Raw genomic sequence first — 27400 nt, 5'->3', positions numbered from 1 at the left:
CAATTGACTTTAAAAAGATACAAAACTGAGGCACTCAAAGAAAAAGTGCTGGTAAAAGGCCTTTATTGCAGCATGGCCATTAGATTAAAACATTGCCTATGCGTTTCAGCCGTATAGCCTTCGTCAGGGCAGTCAGGGCAGTACAGAAACACGTAGGCAATGTTTTAATCTAATGGCCATGCTGCAATAAAGGCCTTTTACCAGCACTTTTTCTTTGAGTGCCTCAGTTTTGTATCTTTTTAAATATATTTATGTTTATGGTCCATATGGCAGAATGTCATAGTTAAAGGGGGGGCCATACTTATGCATACCACTGAGGCCACATATGAAACTGAATAAGCACTTAAATGTGTGCTTTTCTTCAGTGTTTTGGCTGGAGGAATCTTGCAGAAGTGAGAGTGTCTTACAGCTGCAATTTAGTTTCTATTTTAATCATTGTTGTAGCTTCTACTGTTGTTATTATGAAGGCCTTGCTTCATCTCGCTGTAGTCTTTTACGCCTCGGGTTAGTCCTGGATTAGTCCTTGTTTTTCCCTGGTTTAGTTCAGGGTAAGTCCAGAATTGGTCATGCAGCGCCCTGGGACACGGCTCCAGATCCTGAGTTGGGGTCAAAGTCATTATAGTCACCTGGCGTGGTTGATGGGGGGGGGGGAAACCGGGAAGCTGTGCAAATGCCTCACAGATATAAGCCCCAACAGTCTGGTAATCAAACCCAGGAGCTTCTAGCGGTGAGGCAAGAGCAATAACCACTCAGCCAGGGCATTGTGTTTGTCATCATTTGTCATGTCGCTCTCAGCAACAGTCCTCCGCTCACCTCCAGTGGATGAGCCGAGATTCATACACTTTTTGTGAATCAGTGCACCTGCAGGGACGGCCGACTGATCTGTTTGTGGAGTTGATGGAGTCATGTGTAGCACAGAGCTTTCCTTAGAAACATTTAGTGTGTGGTCTGCTGCTTCTCCTACAATTGAATCCTTTAGTCTTTACATTTATCAAACAAGTATGAGTTTCAAAGTGTTGTTATGTCTTTAGAATAAATAGGTAGTGGATATTTAACCAGGTCCGGCTTTTACTTTGTTTTACGCTATTGTGCAGTAACTTGCTTCAAAATCCCAGCTCCTGATGATGCACACTCTCATTGTGTCCTTGGGCTCCTTGCCTCCAATGTCTGCGTACATTGGTGTATGGATGATGAGAAGGTAGAAAAGCTATATAAGATGAGACCCTCTATTAAGATGTGAAAGCTTGAGATTTTATGACACAAATTAGGTTTAGGTCCAGGCATATGGTGAACCTTAGGGATTTGGTTATTCAAATTTTCCGACAAACGAGTTATCGCTAACCATGAGGTATGTCGGGCAGTAAAGTGAAGGTTACCATGTGATACGAATTGACGAATTAGGAGCAAAACAACGTAAATAATCCAAAATAAAGGTCCCAGGCAATCTGCTGTCTGTCTAATGAATAATAAGAACAATTCATTTTATTTAGGGAGCACATGATACACAGAGGACTTCAGAACACTATGCAAAACAGAAAATGCACGGTCAAAACAATATTGAGCCACTTTTCCATTTATCTTTATATAAGACAATTTACTCATCAATTTTTGAGTTTTCATTCGTAGGAGGTGAGAGAATGCTGCTGCACCAAATTCAGACTGCTTTCTTTGTGGTTTAGTTAGCAGTTAAAGTAGTGGGGAGCAAAGCCATTATGTGCTTTGTATCAATTTTGCCTAGAACTGGTGGCCATTGAAGCTCTTCGAGAATTGGGGCAGACAAGAAAATTGATCTATAAGGTCTCAAAAACGCTGATGTTTTCATAAAATAATCCCCCGTCCGCAGCGTTGGAGCTCTGCTGTTGGCTCCTGGTTTCGTTCGGTGGCGAGGGCTTGTTGTAAATATTCTTCTGCAGCAGAGGCCTGTCATTACATCCACTCAGCACTGCAGCTTTCGGGTGAATGAGACTGAAGTGAAGGCATTTATCCTCCGTCAGCCGCTCCTGTCGGCTCCAACATCCGCTGCAAAGAACTCCACTCATTCAGAATCATTTGCAATGCGGACGGTCACAACTGCTCAAAAGAGAAAAGCTTATGATCATTAAGGGTTTTATGGTGTAGGCTCCTGCAGAAAACTAAATGCTCGTCATATGGTGTCACGTATAATTAACTCCTCCTGTAAAATGTAAAAAAGGAGACCTAGAGGAAAATGAATGGATGTGGCGAACGAGGACATGCTGATGCAGAGGAGAGGGTCGGATCTGTTTCCTCCACTGAAAACATGCACAATAGGCCAGGATGAAAGAGTGTGTTTGTGAGTACATGAGTACAGGGCAATGGATGGGACAACTTAGCCCATGACGACAGTTCAACATGTTTACTTTCATCACATGTACATTAGCATGACCTGTCCTGAACAAATAAACAGTAACTGACTGTCTGTCTGTCATTCTGCCTTCAGCTCCAGGCCCAGAAGCTGCGCCTGGCTCGGGTTCAGGGCCCGTATTACGGAGGGTCGCTGCCCAACGTCAACCAGATCGGGAGGACACCCCAGGACTTTCAGGTTGGGTCGCCGCTCTTTCTGTTTTTCTTTTACAAAATTAAAAGCAGTTTTAAAGCTGCCATGTTATGGGGTACTAAGCATGGTCCATGTTCCACCCTCGCCCTCTCTCCTCATGTATAGCAAGTGCGGCGTCAGGATATCATTTGTGGGTGAGCAGTGAGAAAAGCGGGTTTGCCTGTAAAAGTACGGATGTGGTGTTCGCCTCTCATTTCTGTAGTTTATGTCCTGTGGGGGCGCAGGTGTTCTACAGACATGTGCACCCCCCGCCCCCCTCGATCAAAACAAGAGGCTTGAGACATGTAAGAGCGAAGTCCTCCTTTTTCTTTCACAAAATCCACAACCTGTTACTTATTTTAGTCTCATCATTGTTATATTTTCCTGCTTATTTACTTGAGCTGCACGATATTGGAGTAACTTGTGATACGGCTGCACAATATTGCCGTAACGATATTATTGCACCCCTCCTGGAACCGCCACCTTAATGTGGTAGAGGGGTTTGAGCACCCGAATGACCCTGGGAGCTCTGCTGTCGGGGGCTTCGTGCCCCTGTAGGGTCTCCAATGGCAACCAGGTCCTAGGTGACGGGTCAGACAGAGAGCGGTTCAGAAGCCCCTTATGAGAGACCAACAGGCCCGGTTAATCGTGAGGCCGTCCTTCTGTGGACCCAACACCTGCAGGAGGAACCAATAAGGGGCTGGTGCAATGTGATTTGGGCAGCTCCAACAGCTGCTCCCACGACCCGGCAACGGACAAGTGGAAGAAAATGGATGGATGGATGGATATTATTGCAATATTTCACAAAACCATTTCAACGCGATATGTTCTATTCTAATTAAACACAAATCGCAAGTAACTAGTTTTTCAGCAAATTGTGTCAAAAGAAAACTTCAACACTAGATCAGGACCAAAGAAGGGCAAAATCCAACTAAATTTGAACATTTTTAACTAAAACTGTACTTCTACACATTTATGAGTTCAATGCGTTGTTTGTTTTTGGCTGAGTTTGCAAATAATGTGTCGACCTCAGGCAGATGAAGACTTGAGTGATGTCGCGATATGTATATTGCATCGCCTAATGTCGCGATACTATATTTTCTACGGTATCTTGTGAAGCCTTATTATTTGCTAATGTTAAAACTTGAAAAGCACAGCCACCAGTGTCCTCACGCCTCTCCTCATACCAGTGGTTTCGCTCGAGATAATTTCTCTAATCCGTCATGAGCAATTTTTAGCCTTCATGAATTAATCCATAAGCGTTTTTTTTTTTTAAATATATGTATATATATATAGGCTGCATATTATTTATGTTCGTGAAAATGAGAGATTGCAGATAAATGGAGCTAAACTAAACCTGATCTGAACAGTCATGGTACATTTTGCAACAGTCGTGCATAAAAGTCTCAGAGGAGACGACTTTCAGAGCTCATCAATATCAAGGCTCAGATTACGCTAATACAAATGTAAGGTGGAGCTTATTATTCGGATTTTTTCAATTTTAACGGAATGTAAGAAACGGTTTGTGAACGGGACAATGTTTACCAGTTCCATCACTGCACTACGCGCCGCTACGCACATGGGGAGGGAAAGAGAGACAGGGGGAGACATAGATGAGCTCGTCCTGAGTCTTACGTGAGAAGAGTGCTTCATATGGGAAGTATATTATTAGTCTTTAACCGCATTTGCATCGTGGTTTTCCTTCCCGTGTTGTTGTTAGCGCCCGGGTTAGGAAAATTAGCTAGCAAGGCAGTGATACAACTTGAGCTCATCCAAGACAAGACGCGGTGTGAAACTTTAGAGAGAGAGCCCCGCGCGCTATGAAAAACAGCAGAGCTGCGGCTTGATTTTCAATCCTTCAAAATGACGGACGGCCTTTGAAATTTTCCGTCGAAGTAAAAAATATTCCGTATATGAAAGAGAATTTTCGGTTAATGTAACATCTGCCTCATACAGAGTCTGAACTTCCGCCACTCCATCCCAGGTCCTGCAGACCAAGGTGCAGCTCCTGTCCTGTTGGGGACAGAGGAAAGGTTCATTCTCAGGGCACTATCCGACCCGTATTGTGACCATCGCTGCTTATTACTTTTCAAGATTCATTGTGGGAAATTTCGAGTGCACTACCTTTTATTTCTCTGGACATTCGGACACGATTACAAAACGACGATATAGTGCTCTACAGAGAATAGTGTGGACATTTGGGCAAGAACAATGTTTTTCTAGTACCCCCGGACATCGCAGATTTCCATGGCAACGTGTAACATTCCTTCCCACTGTGAGATCTGTAAATTTCCATCTGGTCTTACCTTCCACTTATAGAAGCGTTTCAGAACACGAAACAAGGCGGTTTAGAGTAGTGTCTTTTCTGTTATAGGCTTATTATCTATCACAGTGTACTGATATCTCGTTTGTGTTGCCCAGGGCTCGTTCCCGTCGGCGCTGGAGTCCAACCGCTCGACGCGGCATCACGGTTTGGTGGAGAGAGTCCAGAGAGACCGGCGCTTCATCTCCCCGGTCCGGCCTTACCGCAACAGAACTGTATCCTTCAAAATAAAAGTCTCAACGCCTCGTCGAATCATGTTATGGTCTAAAACTGCAGTTTACCCGTTGGATAATCAGAATGTTCCCTTATTTCTCTGTTTGAATCTTGCTTAATTAAACATGCACACATTTTTCTCCTGACACTTCTCCCTTAACATCTTAGTTTAAAAAAAAGCCCGAACTTTTCAACTCATCTGCCGTAGTTTTTTAGGAAATCCCTCCAACATGGCAACACTACTTTGTCTTTCCCACACATTTCATTCACAAATATTGACATGTTTGTTAACCACGCGTAGCACATACCAGGGGTAGGCGACGTCAGGCGACGTCAGGCCAGGGGACCAAATCCGTCCCTCCAGCATAGAACCTTTGGCCCTCAAGATGATTTTGAGAAATATTATTATACAAATCAGAAGTACTTTGATCATTTTAGAGTTAAATCTTAACCAAGCACATTTTCTCCAGTTCATCAGTTGCACTGGAAAAGTTCACTGGTCTGTAGTAGTAGCGTTCCAGCGTTAGCATTCGGATATTCAGAGCGTTTGCAACAGGGGCCGGCCTTACACACACACACATAATGACACGCCCCCACGGCCTGCGCTGTTTCACGCTTTTAAATATACCAGTACTGTTTTCTAAAACATGGTGAGGCTTCTTCGTGATCTCAACTAAAAGATTCTGCAAATTGTGGGAAACTGAATCAGCCGACTTGTGGTCGTTTCCTTTTTGGCATGTGCAGACGTTATAAAAATGTAGGTCCCGTTTTCTCAAAAATTCGGTTTTCCTCACACTCTTGCAACAACATCTCCACTTTCTAATCTTGGACTTATTTTGTAGCATTATTAATTTCTATTTCCTGTCTGATTTGTTGAGCTTTAATTCACCAAAAACAAGGCAAAATCAGGCAGAATCTTTTCAAAAACTAAAGATATCTCAAATCCCCTTTGAATACCTAATATGTCAACAAAATAAAGCCATAAATTGAAACCCTGCTTGATCCATTATTCAGATTTCTTCACTGAAAATATATGCAAAAGAAAAAAATACGTTTTTATCTCATATTAATGTCAGTAATCAACATTAAAATCTCTATTTTATTTTTGCCATTCACCTGCAGCGTCTTGCCTCACTAACTACAAAAAACCTAAAACAGACAGGACTAAATCACTTCTAAAGTGAGTGTAACCCATGTCAAAGCTTCAGAACAGGCTGTTTGAACTGACCCTTCACAATCAGAGCCCGCAGAGGAGGTAATAGATATTTCCAGACTTTAATGTCGAAGGCCAGGGCTTTAGATAGAGCAGGTCTTATCAGCCGTGTGCCGTTCTGTTATATCCACTTTATCTGCAACAAAATGCTCCTCACGGAGAGAGGGAAGTCAAGGCCAGTGGGGACGGCTCGGGCTTTGGTCACTAAATGTTCAGAACCATTTCTACTTTGTCCTTTTGTCCAGCACAGGCTTTGAAGCTTTGGCTGCGTAAATGTCAAATACAAATGCACAGTTATTTTAAAGCCTTTGGAATAGGGATGCACCGATACTACCTTTTCTTAAACCGATGGGAGTACGAGTGCTTTGATTTAAGTACTTGCCGAATACCGATACGAGTACAAGGCATTTTCTTCAACAGACTGACAGCAGATTAGTTTGTATTTAGTTAATTTAGTTAATTTACTCATTTACATTTCCTTGAGAAAAGTAGGCGACACTTTTAAGCAAAGTGTACAGATTAGGGCTGAAAGATATATCGTTATCGTGTTTATATAAAGATATGAACATTCAAGATAATCAAATCAAGATATAAAGGGTCTAGATTTTCATCAATAAAACTGCACTGTTTTGTATTATGATTTTATTTTCTGAACAATTCTTGGTTTTCGTCTAACCCATAGTTATATTGGATCGATGTCGAGATATCTGGCTTAAAAATCGAGATATGAAATTTTGTCCATATCTTTCAGCCCTAGTACCAACGCCATTTTATTTATTTATTTATTTTATTTTTATTGCACTGTGTCCATCATAGACAGAACAGCTCATGTCAAAATCTCCTCAATGCTTGTGCTTTATTCATTTATGTATCTATATTTAACAATAGTACTGAGATGTTACTTATTACTGCAGATAAAGGGTCTCTTTTCTCCTTTGCTTCAGCTCCGTGTGGATTTTCTCGTGTGTTTATAGAAACTTATCCAGTACTTCAGCATTTTCATTGTTTTGCTGCAGCTCATTTTCGCTCAATATAAACATGCTGTATCTCTTTAATTTGGATTTTCTGAGGACTTTTTTGTCGCTGGGTTAGTTGTTCAGATGAATGGGCATAAAATAGCGTCAGAATCACCAGAAGCCCCGAGTTAGCTTCTAGTTTAGCAACATTAGCCTGTGTCTTGTAAACACTACAACAACATTTAGCTCTGGTTAAATCCAGCTCAGACTCTGGTTTAACACATGTCACATCTTCCCATTTTTTTCCTTTTATCATTTTGACTAGTATGAATGAGCTTCAGTGAGGCTTGATAATAATAATGTATTTATAAAGCAGCCGGTACGATTGTGTTGATAAATGATAAATGACCTTGACCTGGACCTGATTTCTGGTGTATTATGTATTATGTATTCTGTACCTATAGTAACTGGTCTCTGTTAAATCTTGCTGCTGTTGTTTATGATTCATCATTTTCCTGTGAGTTTTTCCTTGACCGTGCCACTCGCAGGTGGACAGCGCTCCGTATAACTCGTCGTACCTGTCGCCGCCGCCCGACCCGAGCTGGAGGAGGTAACGCTGCTCTGTCTAATGTGAAGGATTCTGTTCAACTTAATCAGGCTGCATCCACCCAGCACTAAACCACAGTGAAGATTCTGCGTATCCAGTTTGTTTTATACTTGTTACTCCCTCGGAAAAGAGACTTATCTCAAGGGAGTTCCTGGTTAAATAACGGTTAAAAGGATAATGTAATAATACAAAAATTGTATGAAACTACTGCTAACGACACTGATTTAGTTCTTGTTGATTCTAGTACTACTACTACTACTACTACTACTACTACTACTTCCACTACTTCTACTTCTACTACTTCTACTTCTACTACTACTTCTTCTACTACTACTTCTTCTTCTACTTCTACTGCTTGTTCTACTACTGCTACTACTACTACTACTACTACTATAACTACTACTATTACTACTACCTCTTCTACTACCTCTTCTACTACTTCTTCTCCTACTACTACTACTACTTCTACTACTACTACTACCTCTTCTACTACTACTACTACTTCTTCTACTTCTACTGCTTGTTCTACTACTACTACTACTACTACTACTACTACTACTACTACTACTACTACCTCTTCTACTACTACTGCTACTACTACTACTACCTCTTCTACTACTACTGCTACTACTACTACTACTACTACCTCTTCTATTACTACTACTTCTTCTACTTCTACTGCTTGTTCTACTACTACTACTACTACTACCTCTACTACTACCTCTTCTACTACTACTGCTACTACTTCCTCTACTTCTACTGCTTGTTCTACTACTACTACTACTACTACTACCTCTTCTACTACCTCTTCTACTACCTCTTCTATAGGGATGGCCGATATATCGGCGCCGCCGATATTATCGGCCGATATTTGTCCTTTTTTCCCATATCGGTATCGGTCCGATATGGGAAAATATCGGCCGATATTTTTTTTTTCTTTGAATTATTTACTACACCTTAATGTCATAGTGCACCTGAAAGCAGCAGCAGTGTAGACGGGCTGCACTGACCTGACTGGGGCAACAATTTATTCAAATTATCTCAAATAAACAGTGGCTCCTAAAAATAAAGAACCTCCAGCATAAATTCACACGTCTCCAAAAGAAAGTATGTTTTTACTAAGTTTAAACAAAGTGGAGCGGACACTTGGACACCACAGATACAGAGCCACAACTTACTGCTGCAACAAACTGGACTAAAACTGCCTCCATGGACATGATTCTGAGTCAGGATTAACAGGAATCATTTTCTGATGGATTATTTGTCGCTACATCTGAGGTGAGTTTTGCAAAAGTTTCTCCGTCCTGACGCCAGATTTATAACTTTGTTTGTTAGCGCTAGCATAGCTGCTAACAGGCTAAAGGCTACGACACGTAAACATGACCTTTCTGTGATCATATAGGTCTAACTACAGTGATGATAATGTCTGTATTCACGTTTACTCTGCCCGCTTTTGTAATGTTAATGACCCTGAAAACGAGGCGTTATGTCATGTCGCATTTTCGCGCATATTTAATTAGACGCTTTTGCGATCGTTTGCGCATTTATCATTGAAAACAAAGCAGTTCAAAGCTCATGCTAATCTTGTAAATCTACTATTTGCTTTTTGCCAGTTCTAAACCAACTCTAAATATTCAGTCTGGCCTCATAAGTTCATATAAGGTGCTGTTAAAGTGACATTATGATATTTCCAACTCCAAAGCTTCATACAGAGCTGTGTGTCCTTTATCAGATTTGTTTAAAGTTAAATTTAACATGTAGCTTAAATAACATGGTAGGCTACATATTTTAATAAAAAATGCAATAAATAGTAGCCTAGCATATTCCCAGTGTCAGTGTTTCCCATTAATAGAGGACATGGGTGAAAGTATAATAATAAGTAGGTCTGAGTAAATATTTAGCCAAAAACAAAATGACATTTCACTCCAACATTGCAATTGGTCTTTTTAATATTTTTCTAATGAAAAGGATTGTTTCATCTTGGTGTGTGAGACGTGTCCCAGGCATAAGCATAAGACATTCCAATAATGGAACAATTTACAAACTTAACCATATTTGAGTAAGCCTTTCTATTGATTTTTAACGTTGAAATAAATATCGGCAAATATCGGATATCGGCCACACCAGTGAGGCAAATATCGGATATCGGTATCGGCAGAAAATTTTCATATCGGACCATCCCTACTCTTCTACTACTACTACTACCTCTTCTACTACTACTACTTGTTCTACTTCTACTGCTTGTTCTACTACGACTACTACGACGACTACTACGACTACTACTACTACCTCTTCTACTACCTCTTCTACTACTACTTCTACTTCTACTTCTAGTACTACTACTACTACTAGTACTACTAGTACTAGTACTAGTACTACTACTACTACTACTACTACTACTACTACTACTACTTACAGCCTGTATTGCCAAGTTTCTCAAAGCTCCACACTGTCGTCATCATTCATTCACTCCATAATCGGTGGTGGTGAGCTACTGCTGTAGTCACCGCTGCCCTGGGGTGGATGGACGGAAACGAGGCGACCAGTCTGTGCCGTCGGCCCCTCCCACCCCCACCAACCACTCACTGACACACTACATTCACCCACTCTCACTGCTGAGCTCCTGAGATCTGACAGGATCAGGCAGAGCAATGGTTAGATAATTAAACTTTGCAGAGGAGTGATGAGTTTAAAGAGTCACTGTGGCCGGCATATGTGCGGCCGCTTTAACCCCTAATCTACCCCTTTGTGAACGTTATTATGGATTCTTCTCTTCACTGTGGCTCTTACGGTGTCTGTGTGGATGTAGCTGAATGATCATTGGAACGGTTTTGTTTTTCCTGAAGCATCTTGAAATTCTCTGTTTTCGCTGCTACGAACCTTTGTGAAGCCGCTTCTGTTCAGACGAGCCCAGCTGCTTAGGGCCCGAGGCGGGTCCAAGTCTCTGCCTTCACTTCTTATTAAACCTGAGAGACACGAGGCTTCACAAAGGTTTCCTCTGCGGGCCGCTCTGTCACTAACCGCAGCAAACTAACTGCCCGGCGCAGACTCGGCTCTAACCTCTCCCGCCCCGATCCCACCTGTTTGGGTTTAAGTTTTCTGACGCGGTTTTTTACTCCTTCAGTTTTCGCTGCATTTTCTGTTTTCTTCGTTAACCAAACACTGCCTGCTGAGAGAGAGGCTGGCCACATCGGGTGTCCTCTGGGAAATTCTGAAATGTTGGTGAACTGAATCAGGGCGTGGCCAGGTGACGGGATAATAATACCTTTGTGGTTTGGTTTGGTTTGCTCACCCTTTAAGATGTTTATTTTATGACGTTTTGTCCTGAAATCGCTAAAGGTTTGTCACACTCTGCCCTCTCCATTAACAAAAACACAACTTGCTCTGTGATCGAAATATGGTCTTTTCCTTTATGGAAGAAACCAACCGCCAAAGTCTGCGGGGGGGATCTACAGCCCATAGACCAGGGGTAAACAACGTCAGGCCCGGGGCCAAAACCGGCCCTCCATCATCAAACTCTGGCCCTCAAGATGATTTGAGAAATATTATGAGCCAAATCAGAGATGAAATGCCTGTTAAAGTACTCTAGAAATGTTAAAAATACTCTCAATTCCTTAAAATGTCTCAGCAGAGCACCCTTTTAGGCCATAATCCTAAAAGAATGCTCTAAGAATACTAAGAAATGACTTAAATCTACTTGAATTAAGAGATTAAATCTAAAGATTGAGTGGATTTGGTCTGGCCTTAAAGCAGATATAACCTGTTCATTCCAATGGAACAAGTACAAGTTTTTTTCTTAATTCAGATTATTGTGTATATTTGCCAGTGGAAAATAAAAATAAAATTACAGTAAAAGTTAATTTGGGGGATTTCTATTTGTTCCATTGGCATTGGTGTTTTTATCTGATCTTAGATTAGTTCAAACAGATTCAAATTTAACATAAAAATAACTTTTATTTCAGCGAATTTTAATATTTTTTCTAATTTAAGATGGACATTTTTCCAGTGTGTATGATGTACAACACTGGCATATGTAGAAAGTGATGCTTTACTTCAATTGCTTTAATTGGAGGTGATTGGAGGGATCCCTTGGTCTAGCAAACTTGCCGACCCCTGCCATAGACACAGACGGCATCTCGTCATAGAAGGGGGTGTGGCTTTGCCAAGGGGGAAAATAGAATCTTTAGGGAACATTTTTTTCACTCTTTTTAGCCATTTTCTGGTGGAATATGAACTTATTTATGACATAAATAAAGTCAAGTGTAAATCGGGCCCATACGGATATTTTCTCACAGCAGATTGTTCAGTAGAAGTGAAAAAACGTCAGTCGTAGCTAGCTCTAGCTAACCACTAGCATTAGCACGATGCTAGCATGTAGCATCATGTTAGCTTTCGCCGTTTTTTTATGTATTTATGAGCTGTTGAACCACTTTGCTCCTCTCCATGTCTTTGTATCTTTATTTAGTAGAAAAGTATATTCATTATTCAGCGTTTGTTAAAGTAGTTTCTGAATAATTTGAGAAAGTTTAGATTTTTTCTCCAAATTGTTTTCCCCCTTAACTGTTTTCAAACATGACCATATATGGGCGATTCCAGAGATGCCGTCTGTAACTTTTGCGCATTATTTAGCGAAACTGTAGCCGGTCCAGCCAGAATTCACGCTTTTCCTCTTCTTTACAAAGACGTGTATCTGTAAGTTCCCAGTGGGTGTGATTGACGAGCGTATTGACCAATCAGAGAAAAGCTGGCGTATTTTATAAACAAGGATGTTGGTGGTTTAACGATACATTTACCAGGAGAGGGGAGACAGATGCCACAAAACTTAAGATAACAAAGAGCCGTTAGCAACTCTGTTCAGATTTTAAACATAGGAGAATTCAACGCGCAATGTTTCAATCAATGTACGTTTGGAAAAGGGACTAAAATACAACATGGTTTTAGAGAAGATGAAGGATCAACATCTTCGGCGGTACTTTCTTGTTAGGTTCGTTTAAAGGAACAGGCCACAGTTTTTCCACACTGAGATCTGTTCTTACCTGAGCTTAGACGAGTTGATGCGTACCTGTCTGATCATATCTCAGTATGAAATGTTGTTCTAGTGGTTAGAGCTCGTGCCTCACAGTAAGAACGTCCTGAGTTCGATCCCCGCCCAGATGAGGCCTTTCTGTGTGGAGTTTGCATGTTGGCCAGGCCAGTCTTGTAAAAGAGATTGTAAATCTGGATGTAAATCTCAATCCCATTTAACTTTTTATGGGAATACATTTTTGTTGTGTCAGTAATCTACGGCAAAAGTTTCAAATTGATATGTCTCAATTTAGTTTCCCCCCATTCATCTGAAGGCTGAAGAGTCTCACGTCTTTTCTCAAATGTCCCATGAATTTACATGTGCATGTTTGTGGAAATATGAACCATTTACAATCATTCACACCCCAACTCGAGCGAAGCTAACTGTATTAGCACCACGATGTTGCTCCAGAAAGACTTTTTACTCACTTTACATTAGGTTTTGCTCCTATTGATGCTGTTTTTTGTCGTACTTCATATATTTTAGTGACTGTACTCGAGTAAAGGCAGTGCACTGTGGGACTCTTTAAAGCCGGTTTGAGGAAATCTTTGGTGTTTGGTTTATTTTTGCAAAGTCCAGATTGAGTTCACACAGTCCACATTAATCTTGCAGCCCTAGTTCCGCTCTGAGGAAACATACGCCGCCATATTTAGCTCTGATTGCGGCGTGTAACCGATGTAGCATTCGTCGACTCTTCTCCAACACATGCCAAAGATCCTCCTCAGGGGCTGAAGCATCTGCAGCAGCCCAACTTCCAAGTGGAGATATTGTTTTTTTGTTTTTCAGCCAGGAAGTGTTGCTGGGGCGGTGTGTCCCAAACGTTTACAGAAAGGGTTTTATATTTATTCGGTTAGGTCAGTCAATTGATTTTTCTATCTAAAAAACTAACTACTATTACAAAAGTATGTGCGTATTTGAAATTACAGTAACAACCGTTCGACCACTATCATCATGACTCAAGAAGGCCCTGAGTTCAATTCCCAGACTGATGTTGTGGGTCCTTTTACTCCAACATATTTCTATAAAGGCTTCAAAGTAAAAAGAACATTATTTTTGTTTTCTTCAGAGGCTAATGATGCTCCCTCCAAGGACGAAGCTTTGTCCCCGTCTTGTTGATGTACAGGTGGTGACTTTGTGGTACTGGAGTGATGTTTCATCAGTAGTATCTGAATTCTTTGACCACCTCTGCCTAAAACATGCACAATTATCAGCAGTTAGTGACTGGGTGATCTGTCCTCACTCCTGTTGCTGGGTATCCATGGCAGAGGTGAGTAGAGCAGCCAGAATAAAGGAGTAGTGTTTGTCTTTGTGGGTCTTGTTGCACCTAAATGTATTACAGTGTTAGAGTCTAGGGATGCTCTGATCCAATACTGGTACTGATACTGAACCGATACCTATTTTGATTCTCAACATTTTATAACACAACTTTTCCAATTAAATCTCAGTGAATTCAGGAGAATTCAATGGCGTCAATAGCTTTAACCTCTGCAAACATACTTTTGATGCTAATGTTAACTAATCAAAGCTGGGACAGAAACTATGATCAGCCGTAAGAGTCTTCAAATCTCTGAAAAAAGCCGACTTCCCATCACTTCCGCCGGTTCTTCGTTCATTCTCTCGAGTTTTCGATTTGCAAAAGGTGGCAGCCGTTTTCTCTCTCCATCTTCCTCTCCGCTTGCTTCCCTCTTCCTTCGCCTCCTTTTTAAGTTCCTCCTGGGTTCTCTGCGTGCTTTCTTCACTGCCCTCTGGTGGCCGGAGGAGGTTTAACGTGTTGTTCTTGTCGATCGTTCAAAAAGGAACTGGTGCGGAAACTTCCCCGGGGATAAAGGCCCGTTGTTCCGTCTCCCCACCACAGCACTCAACAGGTGAATGCCTTTCTCTCTCTGACACGGGGACTCCAGTCCACACGGACCAATCACACTGCTCTCCTGGACCTGTCCTGTCCTCTCTGTCTTTGGTTCTTTAGGTCTATGTTTCCTGTACGTTTCCATTTGATGGTAAAACCTCTTCATGACTTGACCAATGAAACTTCTAATGTTTCAACCACAAATATACCACACGGAGACTGTGTTCTGGAAAGATCAGGATTTTTTTTTTCAAACTCAGAAAAGTCCAGGAACTATTCTTAGTTTACATCTAAGGATATTGTTTGCTCAATCCCCTTTTAATTATAATTTCATATTGTGGCCTTCAGTTTACAACATTGGTTCTCAATTGTTGCGTCTATGGGGTCCAGTGTCAGCTGAGGAAGACGAGCTCCAAATAAGAATATTCATTGCAACTACAACGCATTGCAATTATCAACATGTTAAAATGCTATGTTATGATACAGATTATTGTGGATTTATGCATCGAATACTAGGATGGGGACAAAATATAATTCTGCCATATATCGCGATATGTCTTTGATGTGATATCGTACTGGCAGTCATGTGTTGCAATATGTTTTTTTCAATTGTGACACAATAATTATCTACTTCCGGGTCCAAACTGTTGAGAGTTCCACTGATAAACACAGCAAAAAGCTTTATCTGAATCAGATTAAAGGCCAAAAACTGTTTTACACCTAATTCGAACAATATAGCTCACCATTTTCCGGTAAAATGAAGATATTTTTATATTTAAAATAAGCCCTCATTTTTTGAATGGAAAAAAATTATGTCATTATTGCCGGAAAAGTAGTACTTATGAAAAGCTAAAGTAAATGTAATATTTCTTTGTGATCAGATGTTTAGAAAGAGTCTTGTAGTGATATAGTATAATCATTATCTATTATAATGAATACGGCTAAAGCTCTGTGGGACCGAGAGTAGAGCAATGACATCATCACTTAACAAACGTATACTTTTGATACTCAACTCGGTTCTAGAAAACAAATTATACACATTATTTGACTGGAATTTGACATGGTTAGTACCTGTGTTGTTGCTGATTTGTTAAGAGGATGCTTTTACAGTGTAATTTAAACTTTGGAAACTTAACGTGTGCTTTGGTATTTGTTATAATGACATGTATTGTATTGGGCCCTCTGTATCGGGATACATATTGTATCGCTACAAAAGTGTATCGTCCCAGCCCTATTGAATACATGTGTACATACATGTAAGATTGAAATGACAGTGAAACAAAGCAACTTTTAAAGGTGTATTATGCAACTTTTTATACAGAGTTTTCTTCTCTTTTTTCTTGTAGTGACCCAGCAGCTGTATGAGTGGCAAGAATGGCAATCACGGTGGTCTCTACAACGCTCCAGGATCAATTATTTTGAAGGTTTTCTGGTGAGAGGCTCGGTCAGCAGTGAAACCTTCCTGGAGCGTCGTAGAGACCACTGTGATGGAAAGAAGAGACGCCTTGCTGACCACTCATACAGCCTCTGGGTCACTACAAGGTCAAATACGCACAAAAATCTACTTTTTTCCACATAAAAGGTTGCATACTGTACCTTTTAATAAACTCAGGTACTTGATATTGAATTGAAATAAATGGTTTTGATGACCTAATGTATTTAAAGCTCATGTTCGGCTATCGGTGGTCAAAGCAAAGCAGCAGCATCTCCGAGGAACCGAGTGGGTGATGTCCCGCCCCCAGCAACATTTTTGTCGTGGCGATTTTAAAGGCTTTATTTCATTAGTTAAACGAAACGTGATGAGATGGTTCAGCTCCAAAATGCCCATGCAAGCAATACGAGACCCTATTGTAAAAAGTAGCTATAAAATCCAGTAATCATATGGCTGTACTTGATTTACTTACTGCTACCTGTCGTCTATTCACAAGCGGATATAAAATTCGGGAATGAGAGGCTCAGACGTCGAACCAATCAAAAGCTTTGTGATTCCTTGCGCTCACCGTCCGCTGCCGCCTGGACCCGGCTCTCTCTGCCCCCGAGCGCGTTCATCTGACTCATGTGTTTTCTGTATTCATTCACAGAACAAACTCGGACTCGGCGCTCCACACCAGCGTCATGAACCCCCCCGCGGCGGACCCCTTCACCACCGGGGGGCACACTCTCATCCCGCAGAGCAACCGGAGGACAGGTGAGATATGAGAATATGAGCGGATCGAGAACACAGAATCTGTAAATCACATCTATTCTTCTGTATCAGGTCAAGTGATCATTTCTAGTCATTACTATTTGAAGGCAGACGCAGTGATTGGTGTTTTGGAGCGTTGTGGGAGTTACAAACGTGATGCTCATTCAAAATGTGGTGGAAAGATGCAGCTAGATGAGATCAAACAGGTTTAAACTTAAAAGTCGATGTGGGGAAAGGGTGGGGTATGTTACTGATCCAAATGTGAACACAAAAAAAACAGCAAAGTCTCATTTCTATCATATCAGAGCAGGACATAGGGCTGTCGTGATATCCTTTTTAAATAAAAGATATAGCGTTAAACAACATGCGGTGGGAAGAAAAAGTGAGTAGACTGTTTCTCACATTTCTGCCTGAATTGGTCATAAAATGTGGTCTGATCTTCATCAAAATCAATAAACTAATACCACCTAAACATTTACATTTGATCATGTTTTTATTGGCCATAAGATGTAAACATTCACAGGACAGGGAGGAATAAGTAAGTACACCCCCCGAATCTCAATGAACTGCAGCAGTTTTGTAAAGAGGAACGGTCCAAGTCTGATCGTTGTGAGCGTCTAATCTGCAACTACAGTAAAGCAGTTATTGCTGCGAAAGAAGAGTCAGCCACATATTTAATACAAGGTTAGGGCAGGGCGATGAGGCCAAAAAATAAAATCTCAATTTAAAAAAAAGAAGGAAAAAAAAAGTTTTATTTTTTATTTTTTCCCTCAGTTTGGACGATTACGATTTTAATCCGTTTTATTTGAAATAAACTTTTAAAAAAATCCCCTGATCTTTTATATGAAGAAAGCTGCTCAGAGTCCTGCTCATTAATATTTAATCATGTTGCCACAATTAGGCCCATTAAGAAAACATAACCCTTTATTTAGATATTCCTCGTCTGCTCTCAAAAGTAAAACGTCTTTATAAACCGTGGCGTTTTCAAAAGTGTTTTAGTTTTATCGTCTTCCTGCCTCTGCTGTGATTGACATCGTCTCCATGGAGACTCAAGGGAAAGGGGCGGAGTTAAATGGTCGGCTCAGAGCAGAGAGAGAGAAAGGCACAGGAGCAGAAACTCCAGCGCGTTCTCTTAAAACACAACACCTTTGTGAAGCAGCCGAATCCTCAGAAAGTCTCTGCTTCTCCGCTGGAGTCATTTCACTACGGAGCATCTGAAACGCTGATAAATTTGCCGCACGTTGGGGGGACATGGAGCCATCGATTGGCTCCATGTCGAAAATGGCTAAATCGATTTTACGATTTAGCCATTTTCCAAATCGTCTGTTTTTAAAAGCATGAATTAATTGAATTAATTCGATTTATCGCACAGCCCTAATACAAGGGTTCACTTACTTGTTCTACGCTGTTCCTCCCAAACTATTCAACTTTGGTTTGCGCAATTATTCTCAACAAAAAGACTCTATAGTGTCTAAAATTAAACCTGGTTAGAATTAAATCTGTTTTTTCCTAAATCCCCTGTCCTGAGCGAGAGGCTGTCAGAGAAATGCAGCTCTTTTTTTGGTAAACCACTAAAGTCTTTTTCTAAACTCTGTCTTTTTAACGTAGCTGCAGAGCGGTCACATATCTACTGTGAGTCATGTTGTCAGTCAGGGACTATCGGCTAAAAGCAAAACCTGGCAAGAGACGGCTCTTATCACTGCTCAAGAGAATAATCATATCACTGATGTATCTACAACCTCCTCTTTTTCCAGGTCAAAACGACGGAGAAAGAGCAAGAAGTGAGTGTCACTTTGGACGTAACGGTACAGATGTTTAACCCCGTGCCTTTTGTGATAAACGTCATCCTTTTTGTCCCTCAGTGTTCCCGTACCCCGTGCCTCCGATCGAAGAAAACGTGTTGAGTGAGGGCAAACTGCTCAAGCCCTGGGACGCCAAGAAGGTAAAACTCTTCACGATTATAAGACCTGATTTTAGGTGGGGGTTTAGTCCGAGATTTCTCAGAAGGACATTCACTGATTTTGAAGGAAACAGTTCCAATTGTTTAACCTCATAATGGACATAACAGGCAAATAAATCTGCTTTAGAACCCCTAAGCATTGATGTATTTCAGGATATGGTGTTATTGTAACTGAGGAATGGGGAAACTCAAATCCCCTGTTTACATGATTAAAAAAGGCATCCCGGCTTCTCGTAACATAACATTTTTGAGCACAATACAGTGAAAATATTAAAAGCATAAATGTGCTTCGGCCGCTGTGGCTTTACTGCGGGGCTTGTTCTTTTGAACGCCCACATTGAGCCAAATGTTTTGCTTATCCACTCCATCCTCAGCTACGGCAGACGTCAGCAGATTGTGGATAATTTGTTACTTTTGCTTGTCCTGGGTCTGTTTTTGCATCGGGAGCTGCGGGTGAAGGTTAAAGCCAGGAGCTGATGGAGTTCACCGAGAGCCTCTTGGTTTTGTTTTATCAACGTTTTCCATCATGAACAAACCTGTTTGACAGTGCCAGTATGAAAACCAGCAGCCTTCACACGATCGCCGACAGTTTTACAGAAATCCGCTCTGCGATGCTTCTTTCCATCAGAAATCTTTGTTAACCACCAAGAAATGGGAAATTGGGTTTAATATGAAATCGTGAATACCATCCATCCATCTATTCATCCATCCATCTTATTCCATCCATCTTCTTCCATCCATCCATCTTCTTCCATCCATCCATCCATCCATCTTATTCCATCCATCCATCCATCTTCATCCATCCATCCATCCATCTTATTCCATCCATCCATCTTCTTCCATCCATCCATCTTCCATCTTCTTCCATCTGTCAGTTGCCGGGTCATGCACATTGCACCAGGCCCTTATGGCTCCTCCTGCCATAAGGGCCGTCCTCTTGTGGTGGGTCCATGAGAGGACGGCCTCACGATTAACCGGGCCTGTTGGTCTCTCATAAGGAGCTTCTGAACCGCTCTTTGTCTGATCCGTCACCTATAGGAACTGTTTGCCCTGGGAGACCCTACCAGGGGCACGAAGCCCCCGACAGCAGAGCTCCCAGGATCATTCGGGTGCTCAAACCCCTCCACCACGTTAAGGTGGCGGTTCCAGGAGGGGTAGTGAATACGTGCCGTTATATTCCAGTTATCGTTGAATCCAGGTTTCTCATTACCGAGAAACAGCTATTTTCGGGTTTCTATCATCGGGAAACTGTGTCTATGATCAAAGACTAAACCGGAATATTTAAAACTCCTAATAATAACCAGTGCATGTAAACACACTGGTGAGTAAGGCCCTGTTTCTGGGGGAAGAGAGAATAAACATTAGTAAAAATAAAAATACAAGCACCATGTTTTGCCAGTAGCCTGTTTAGTTTGAGTGGATAAGACGTCAGTGAGTGCCGTATCAGGGCTGAACTGGCAGACATACTTTTGGGCCGGTCATATCAGACGTGTGAGGGAGCTGTCACAATGTTTCACTTTCACACGTCAACAGCCCTGTCAACTCCAACTCTCCTGAACTTAATACGTTCAAAAGGCTTATAAATCATCTTCCCTATAGACGTGTGAGCTGGGACTGGCCCATTACAGAACGAACTGGGCAATGAGAGAGGAGCGGCGCATGTGCCAGGCCAGAGTACAGTCGGCTTGAGCTGCTGCTGCCTAACGCTCCTCAATCAATGTAAAATGTAGCTAATCGTGCACAGTAGGAACACTGTGGACTGTGGAGCCTGTACAGACACTCCTCACCTCAACCTTCAAAACAGTTTTTCAATCATAGCAGTGTTTTAGCGCAGAGCTTTCATATCACGTTGTCCACTGACTCGCTGACTCGGCTCTGCGCAGGATATACCAATAATATTGCATTGGTTTTATATAGTGCTTTTCTGGACACTTTACATTGCATTATTCATTCACTCCATACTCGGTGGTGGTAAACTACTATTGTAGCCACTGCTGCCTTTGGGTAGACTGACAGAAGCGAGGCAACCAGTCTGTGCCATCGGCCCCTCCGACCACCACCACTCACTCACACAGTCGGTCTCCCATCCAAGTACCGACCAGGCCCTTCCTGATTAGCTTTGAGATCTGACGGGAGCAGGCAGAGCGAAGGCGGGATGGCCTTTACCGCAGAGCAAAGGGCCCAAAGATTATTGGGGGGGGGGGGAAGTTACACATATTTTTATTTAAAGCAGTACTAAGTAACTCTTGCCCCCAGACGCCATAAGCGCAACTGCAGGTGTCGTAGCAAGTTGCGATTTTTTGACTTATTGATTGTCTTGGAGAGTAAATACTACGCTGACAGAAAAGGCAAAGGGACAGAGGGATATTGTACATCCATTTGTACAATGCAGCAGGTTTGCCCGTTAGCCTGTTTGCTTCTTCTTCGTGATTCTATTAGTGTGTATTGGTGGCTCCGGTCCGGTGGCAGTCAAGTTGCAAGCATGGTTTTCTGGCCAGTGACACAAGGTGGAGATGAAAGACCCTCCAATCATCCCATTAACACTTGTATTACCCCCAGAGGGACTACATAAAGGATTTATAAAGTAAACATGTTACTTAGTACTGCTTTAAGGCGTCCAGGGCTAAGGCCTTGTCGATACGAAGTCAAGCTGAGGACCGGCCGCAAAGATATTTTATCAATCCAGTGTATCGTCCATACGAGCCCGTCGTTTTGAGGGTCTGTAAACAAACATTTTCCAAATGAGGTCCCAGAGTGGAAAGATCTCAAAACGCCGTTTACGTGGCACCGTTGTTGCGACGTCTCTGCAACCTTTACTAAAACGATGACATCACAGCTCCAGAGTGGTGTCTGTGATCCATAATATAATGACCTTAGAATGAGTTTTCCTCATGGATCTATGATGGTTTGACTCCGCTCCTCTTTGCTCCACTGCAGTCCACAAGCCACAGGTGACAAGAAGAAAAACAGTCAGTCTGTGTTTTTGGACTGACAGTAAAAGTCCGGTCTTTAGTCCCGTTACGTCTGAAGAATAAACTCTCCTCCTCGTCTCTTCTGTAGATCCTAAATCCTTCAGTCAGTTTCATTTTCACTGTTTACATTCCACAAACGTTTACTGCGGATGCGCCCTTTACATCTTGTTCTATTATCTGTGTTAGCGTCACAGCGCCTCACACAGGCCTGGAGGATGAATTGCGCTGTTTTCACAGACCTGAATCGACCCATGTGGACGCACATATTTACTAAGCTGCTTCGTGCTTACAAAGAAAGTTTCTGAAAATATAAGCGTTTTGTCTTCGTGTGGATATAGCCTAATACAGCTTTCTAAATGCAACGTTCTTCAACAATAGAAGAGGAAACAAGCAAAGTGAACAGTGTTTTTGACCAGGGAACATTACAACATGGTTTAAAGCACAGAAATGACATTTGCCTCATATGCCTCCTTTAAAACTGTGTCCACACACGTCATCCAAACCAACAAAAACAACAATCACACCTTCTTGAGTGGATCATTTACCCTTTTTTTGGTCAAAGTCAAAGATTATAAATAATTCACTTCTATTAAATAACTGATTGTGCTTAAATTGCGCCACAAAAGATAAATAAAGTTAGCTGATTTGAATCCTACAGATAGAAGACATTTCTCTTTTGCAAAGTAATTCCAGACATTTACTATAAACTGGGCCCAAACATCTGGAAACAGTTCCATAACTCCTGCACTTCAATGTTTGACAGCGACCCTTTAAAAGTAACAGGAAGATGAACAGATTTGCTTTTATTTAGTTCTTTGTGTTTTTGTTTTTCTGTTGCAGTTGCCGATGCTTTCGTCGCGGCCCAAATCCTGTGAAGTCCCGGACATAAAGTAAGTCTGTTAATGTTTCTTTTGCGAGAGATTTGTTTCTTGTTCCTCTGCAGAGCGCCCCCTACCTTTCATAGTCAAGCTTTACCTCTTCGTAACTGCACAAAGGTTGTTATTTTGGCCAGTCAGACAATCCGCCTCATGAAACATCAAGTTATCTTCAGCTTCTTCGTTTTTCCCCTGGAGCCTGTGAGTCTTTATTAACTTCTATCGCTCTGCGTGAAACCAAAGCGGCGCCAAAAGTCTCAACGCCGTCGCCAGAATTAAAACCGTGAGAAATCCAGCTTTTTTTTAGATGTTTTAATTTGCGGATTGGGGGATATGCTTCTAAGTTGGCAAACAGTGCGGTCCTTTTACAAATTTCAGTGAACAATCAAGAATGAAAAGTTCTTGATACTGAAGACGGAGGCAGAGCATTGACACAAGCTGAGAGGCAGAAAACAGGCTGTGGCTCGATAGTTCATTATTTTTAAGCTCGACTCGAAAATGAAATAATGGGGACTGAGCTTTCATTTGGACTCAAGCCCCAGAGCTACAGCCAAATCAAACCAACAGCCTTGATCTATTAGATAATAATAATAATGAAAAAATATTAAGTGTATGCACAAATTGGAAATAAATTAGATCCAAATGTAGAGTAATAATAATAAATATAGGCCAAGGTTTAATGCCCTTTTTAAGTACCGATAAGAGTACTGTTAAAGTACAGGATCGATAAGGAGTATCGATAAGAGTCGTAGTATCGATAAATCCTTAACCTCTTACCACCCGCCTAAACCGAATGCATTCTGTCCTCTTTGGCTATAGGCCTGTGTAACACCTCATTTGAAAGCTAAGACCCACAAAACTGATCTTTTTCCTCACGTTGTTGCTGTGTTGTGTCACCTTTTTTCTGTTTTTTTTGGGTCACATTTTGGTTGAGTGTTTGTCACATATTTTTGTTGTTTTTGTCACATCTTTATTGAGTTTTTGTCACATTTTTGTCACATCTTTGTTGAGTTTTTGTCACACTTTTGTTGAGTTTTTGTCACATTTTGGTTGCATTTACATCCTTGTTTTCTTCTCATTTTTTGTGGCTGTTTTGGTGCTTCTTTCCCCAAGAAGCTTTTTTATGTTTGTTTTTTTGTCACATCTTTGTTGAGTTTTTGTCTCTTTTTTGTCACATCTTTGTTGAGTTTTTGTCACTTTTTTGTCACATCTTTGTTGAGTTTTTGTCACATTTTTGTTGTTGTTTTTGTCACATCTTTATTGAGTTTTTGTCACATTTTTGTCACATCTTTGTTGAGTTTTTGTCACATTTTGGTTGCATTTACATCCTTGTTTTCTTCTCATTTTTTGTGGCTGTTTTGGTGCTTCTTTCCCCAAGAAGCTTTTTGATTAGGGTAAAGCCAAACTGGAGAATATGGGATCCGTTCAGGTGGGAGTTAAGGGGTTAAAGATACCCATCCCTACTCTTTGCAGTATTTTTCACGTCCAACTTTAATTTCCATACTTCTTTAATATCCTGTGTGTCCATGGCCGTTTATTTGTATAGAAAAGACGAGCATTTTGACTGAAAGTGCCAGATTTTTGAGGACACTTGTCTTTTGTGCTACATTATTATTCATTGTGGATACAGTCCTCACATTGTATTACTGTGAAATGCAAATGTTTATTATGTTGATTGTGTGGCTTCCTGCTTCAGCCTAGTCCCTTCCTAAACTAAACTAAAACAGGCTTAAGTTAGGTCCAGGCGTGAGTCCTTTGTAACGGCCTGAACCTCCAGCTCCTTTGGCGTCTCTCATCACCTCTCCACCTCTCGCAGCATCTTCACGTCTCCGGAGCAGCCGTCGGCGGTCGCCCACGGCGTCCCCTCGGCGTTGAACACGGGGGGGTCGTTACCGGACCTGTCCAGCCTACACTTCCCCTCCCCGCTCCCCACGCCGCTGGACCAGGACGAGCCGGGCGCGTACCTGGGGTCCTCGTCTCTGAGCGGGGGCAGCAGCACCGGGAACCTGGCCTCCACGCTCACGCAGCTGGGCATCAACAGCGGGAACTTCCACCAGCACTCGCCCGGTAAGACCATTTCTACACAGGGACTTGGGGTCACTCTAAAGACTTAATGAAGATGTCAAAGAGGACTGGGTGTGTTAATGGTTTAACAAAAGCATTAGCCACAAACAAACAGCTGCGGCTCACACAGGGCTGGACTGGCAGAAAAAAATCAAGGCCGGCCCCCAAAAAAATCAGTTATTTTCATTGCAATAGTCGAGGCCATTGGCAATACAATAAGACCTTGTACAAAAGTAATATGAGCTAAAAAACACAGGACAACAGCTTCATGTAGCTTCACTTTAATCTTGTCGTTTACAGCTTGCAACCAAACCCTTTTAGAGTTAGGTAATGAAATGTTAAAACTCACCGTGGAGTTAGGGAGTCCCAAAAAGGCAGAAACATGTAAATCCTTTCAATGGAAACCATGAGGTAACTGTGCGCACTGACGAGGAGCGGCAGGAGCGAGTCACATGACAACTCCCAGCATGCACTTCTTTGCATGAATTTGTCTAAAATGTACTAAAATAGAAAAGTGCCAACAGCGGGGTGTAAGCGGCGCCTGATAAGTACTGATCTCACTAGACTTTGGCCGGCTGGGTCATAAAATGTCGGCCATTCACAAAAATGACCGGGCATTAAAAATGTATACATAATGAATGTTGCTTATTATCATTTATTATCATTAACAATCTTCATTTAGACAGAGCGTTACACGAGTGCTTTAGTGGGTTCAAAAACACGGCTATTCCTAATGAAAGAATGATGTGAGAAAAATCCAAACATACAGTTGTGCACGTGGAGACGATGGAGACACTCAGACAGAAGATACGACCCAACGCTGTCCAGGTCTGACCACATCAGCTGCACAGCGAGGGCTGGGCTGGAGGATGCCTTTAGCGCTTTAACGTGGCTTCAGGTGTAAAATAATGAGTCTGTCACCGCTGAAACATTACGGGCAAATTGACAGCAATAAAGTCAGTCTCGAGCGATTCACCACGGACCCAGCTCGGCCACTCTCTAGAGCGGCTCCGAACATCGGTAACTGAGCCGAGACGTCTGCGCAGACACCGGTAAGGCGTCTGCGCAGACAGGCCGAGGAAAATGCCTCTAAACCCGGCCACTCTCCCAGGAAGAGCCGCTGTGAGAGTCTGACTAATCACACGCGTGTTTAAAGAATATCCTAATCAAAAGTATTAGCTGCTGAGGTCTTAACTCACTTTTATAAAAGTAAATGTACCTGTAAATGTAGTTCGCCGTTTTCTTGGAAAATGTGACATATGATTTATTCCTTTTTAATGTTGTTTATAAATATAAAAACTATCATTAAAAGTAAATTATTTGTGTGACAGTGTTTGGTCCAAGTGCCTAAAACTGTAGTGCTGCCCCCTGCTGTCCTGACTGAATTCTTGATCATTATTGGCTTCTATTGACTGTGAAAAAAGTGAAGCACTGCTGCCTCATTAATATGCATGACGTCATCAAAAGTATCGATATCGGAATAAAAAGTATCGGAATCATATCGTCTCGCAAAGCATCGCGGTATATCGGAAAATCGTTGTATTGTCACACTCCTAGTCTCAAGTTGTCTGTCCTGTTCCGCTGCTGTCGAAATGTTTTCTAAAGGGGGTAAATAATCAGCTTTGCACATTTTTGTTCAAATATTGGCCTTTTACCTTTTTAACATCTATACTACCCCTCACCACTTGGTTTAGCGGTTTAGTTACAATCTTTACCAAGAATAAATGTGTAATTCTGTTTGAATTTGACTCTCTGCTCCCTGCATGAACCCTGACAACGTCTCAATTAATCTGGACAATCAGAATATCTTTGACTAATCAGTATATTCCGAACTAAATAAGCGTGTTTCTCTGCAGCACCTTTAACACACAGAGATACCATTATCCCTCAGTCACAAAGTTGCAGGAAGCTCGATCTGATTCTGTGGTCTGTCTTTTTTCCCCGTGGCCACGGCTTCGTGTGAATCTGGGGTTTTCTCAGCGCGATAGAACCAGGTCAGAGATGGAGCAGGTCGAGGGTATTTTTAGAAAGAGAAGATTCACCTGCTGCTGCTGCGGCCGCTTTCACCTGGGACACAGAAACCAGGGCGGCGAGTCTCGGCGGACCACACCGGGCTATTTAAAACTCAACGCAGGTCTGGCCCAGGACACTTCACAAACATCAGCAGAAATTTAGAACAACTGCTTTGGACGCAGGACTCAGGACTCAGGATGGGCCGAGGCTTTGACCTTATTCAGTTTCGTCCTTGCATTTTTTAACATCTAATTTTAGAGTGATTTAACACGAGGTGAGAAAAAAAGCACTTGGAGCAAGTGGAAGGTCAGGGGGAAATATCAAGTCATAACTGGGACCGAAATCAGGACTATAAACCTGGACTAAACTAAGACTATTCCTAAAAATATTTAAATCCTTGAATAAAAAGTAGCCGAGCCTCTACGGTTACGCACACACACACACAGAAGAAGAAGGAGGTAGAGGAGCTCGAACTGAGATGTGAGGGCGGGATGAAGACGCCACAAATGAATGTGGCTTTAGCCACTTTTATATGGTGGGTTTCTTTGCCGTGT

At 41.8% G+C, this 27400-nt stretch overlaps 1 protein-coding gene across 14 annotated transcripts in view; it reads left to right on the top strand.

Annotated features, from left to right (window-relative positions):
* Nucleotides 1-27400, top strand: part of LOC306972964 (CREB-regulated transcription coactivator 2) — a 49100-nt gene that overhangs the window by 2149 nt on the left and 19551 nt on the right. For 12 of the 14 annotated variants that reach the window (XM_079569717.1, XM_079569716.1, XM_079569715.1 and 9 more), the window contains exons 2-10: nucleotides 2459-2560; nucleotides 4976-5092; nucleotides 7808-7869; nucleotides 14728-14796; nucleotides 16859-16965; nucleotides 18717-18743; nucleotides 18825-18904; nucleotides 22735-22784; nucleotides 24547-24836. In XM_079569717.1, the coding sequence (XP_079425843.1) occupies nucleotides 2459-2560; nucleotides 4976-5092; nucleotides 7808-7869; nucleotides 14728-14796; nucleotides 16859-16965; nucleotides 18717-18743; nucleotides 18825-18904; nucleotides 22735-22784; nucleotides 24547-24836 (904 nt within the window). The remainder of the gene's footprint in view (nucleotides 1-2458; nucleotides 2561-4975; nucleotides 5093-7807; nucleotides 7870-14727; nucleotides 14797-16858; nucleotides 16966-18716; nucleotides 18744-18824; nucleotides 18905-22734; nucleotides 22785-24546; nucleotides 24837-27400) is intronic. The other 2 variants (XM_079569725.1, XM_079569719.1) reach the window with 2 other exon arrangements.

This window comes from Gobius niger, assembly GCF_951799975.1.
Source record: "Gobius niger genome assembly, chromosome: 13".
Taxonomy (NCBI): Eukaryota; Metazoa; Chordata; class Actinopteri; order Gobiiformes; family Gobiidae; genus Gobius; species Gobius niger.
This window is presented reverse-complemented; position numbering and strand designations above follow the sequence as displayed.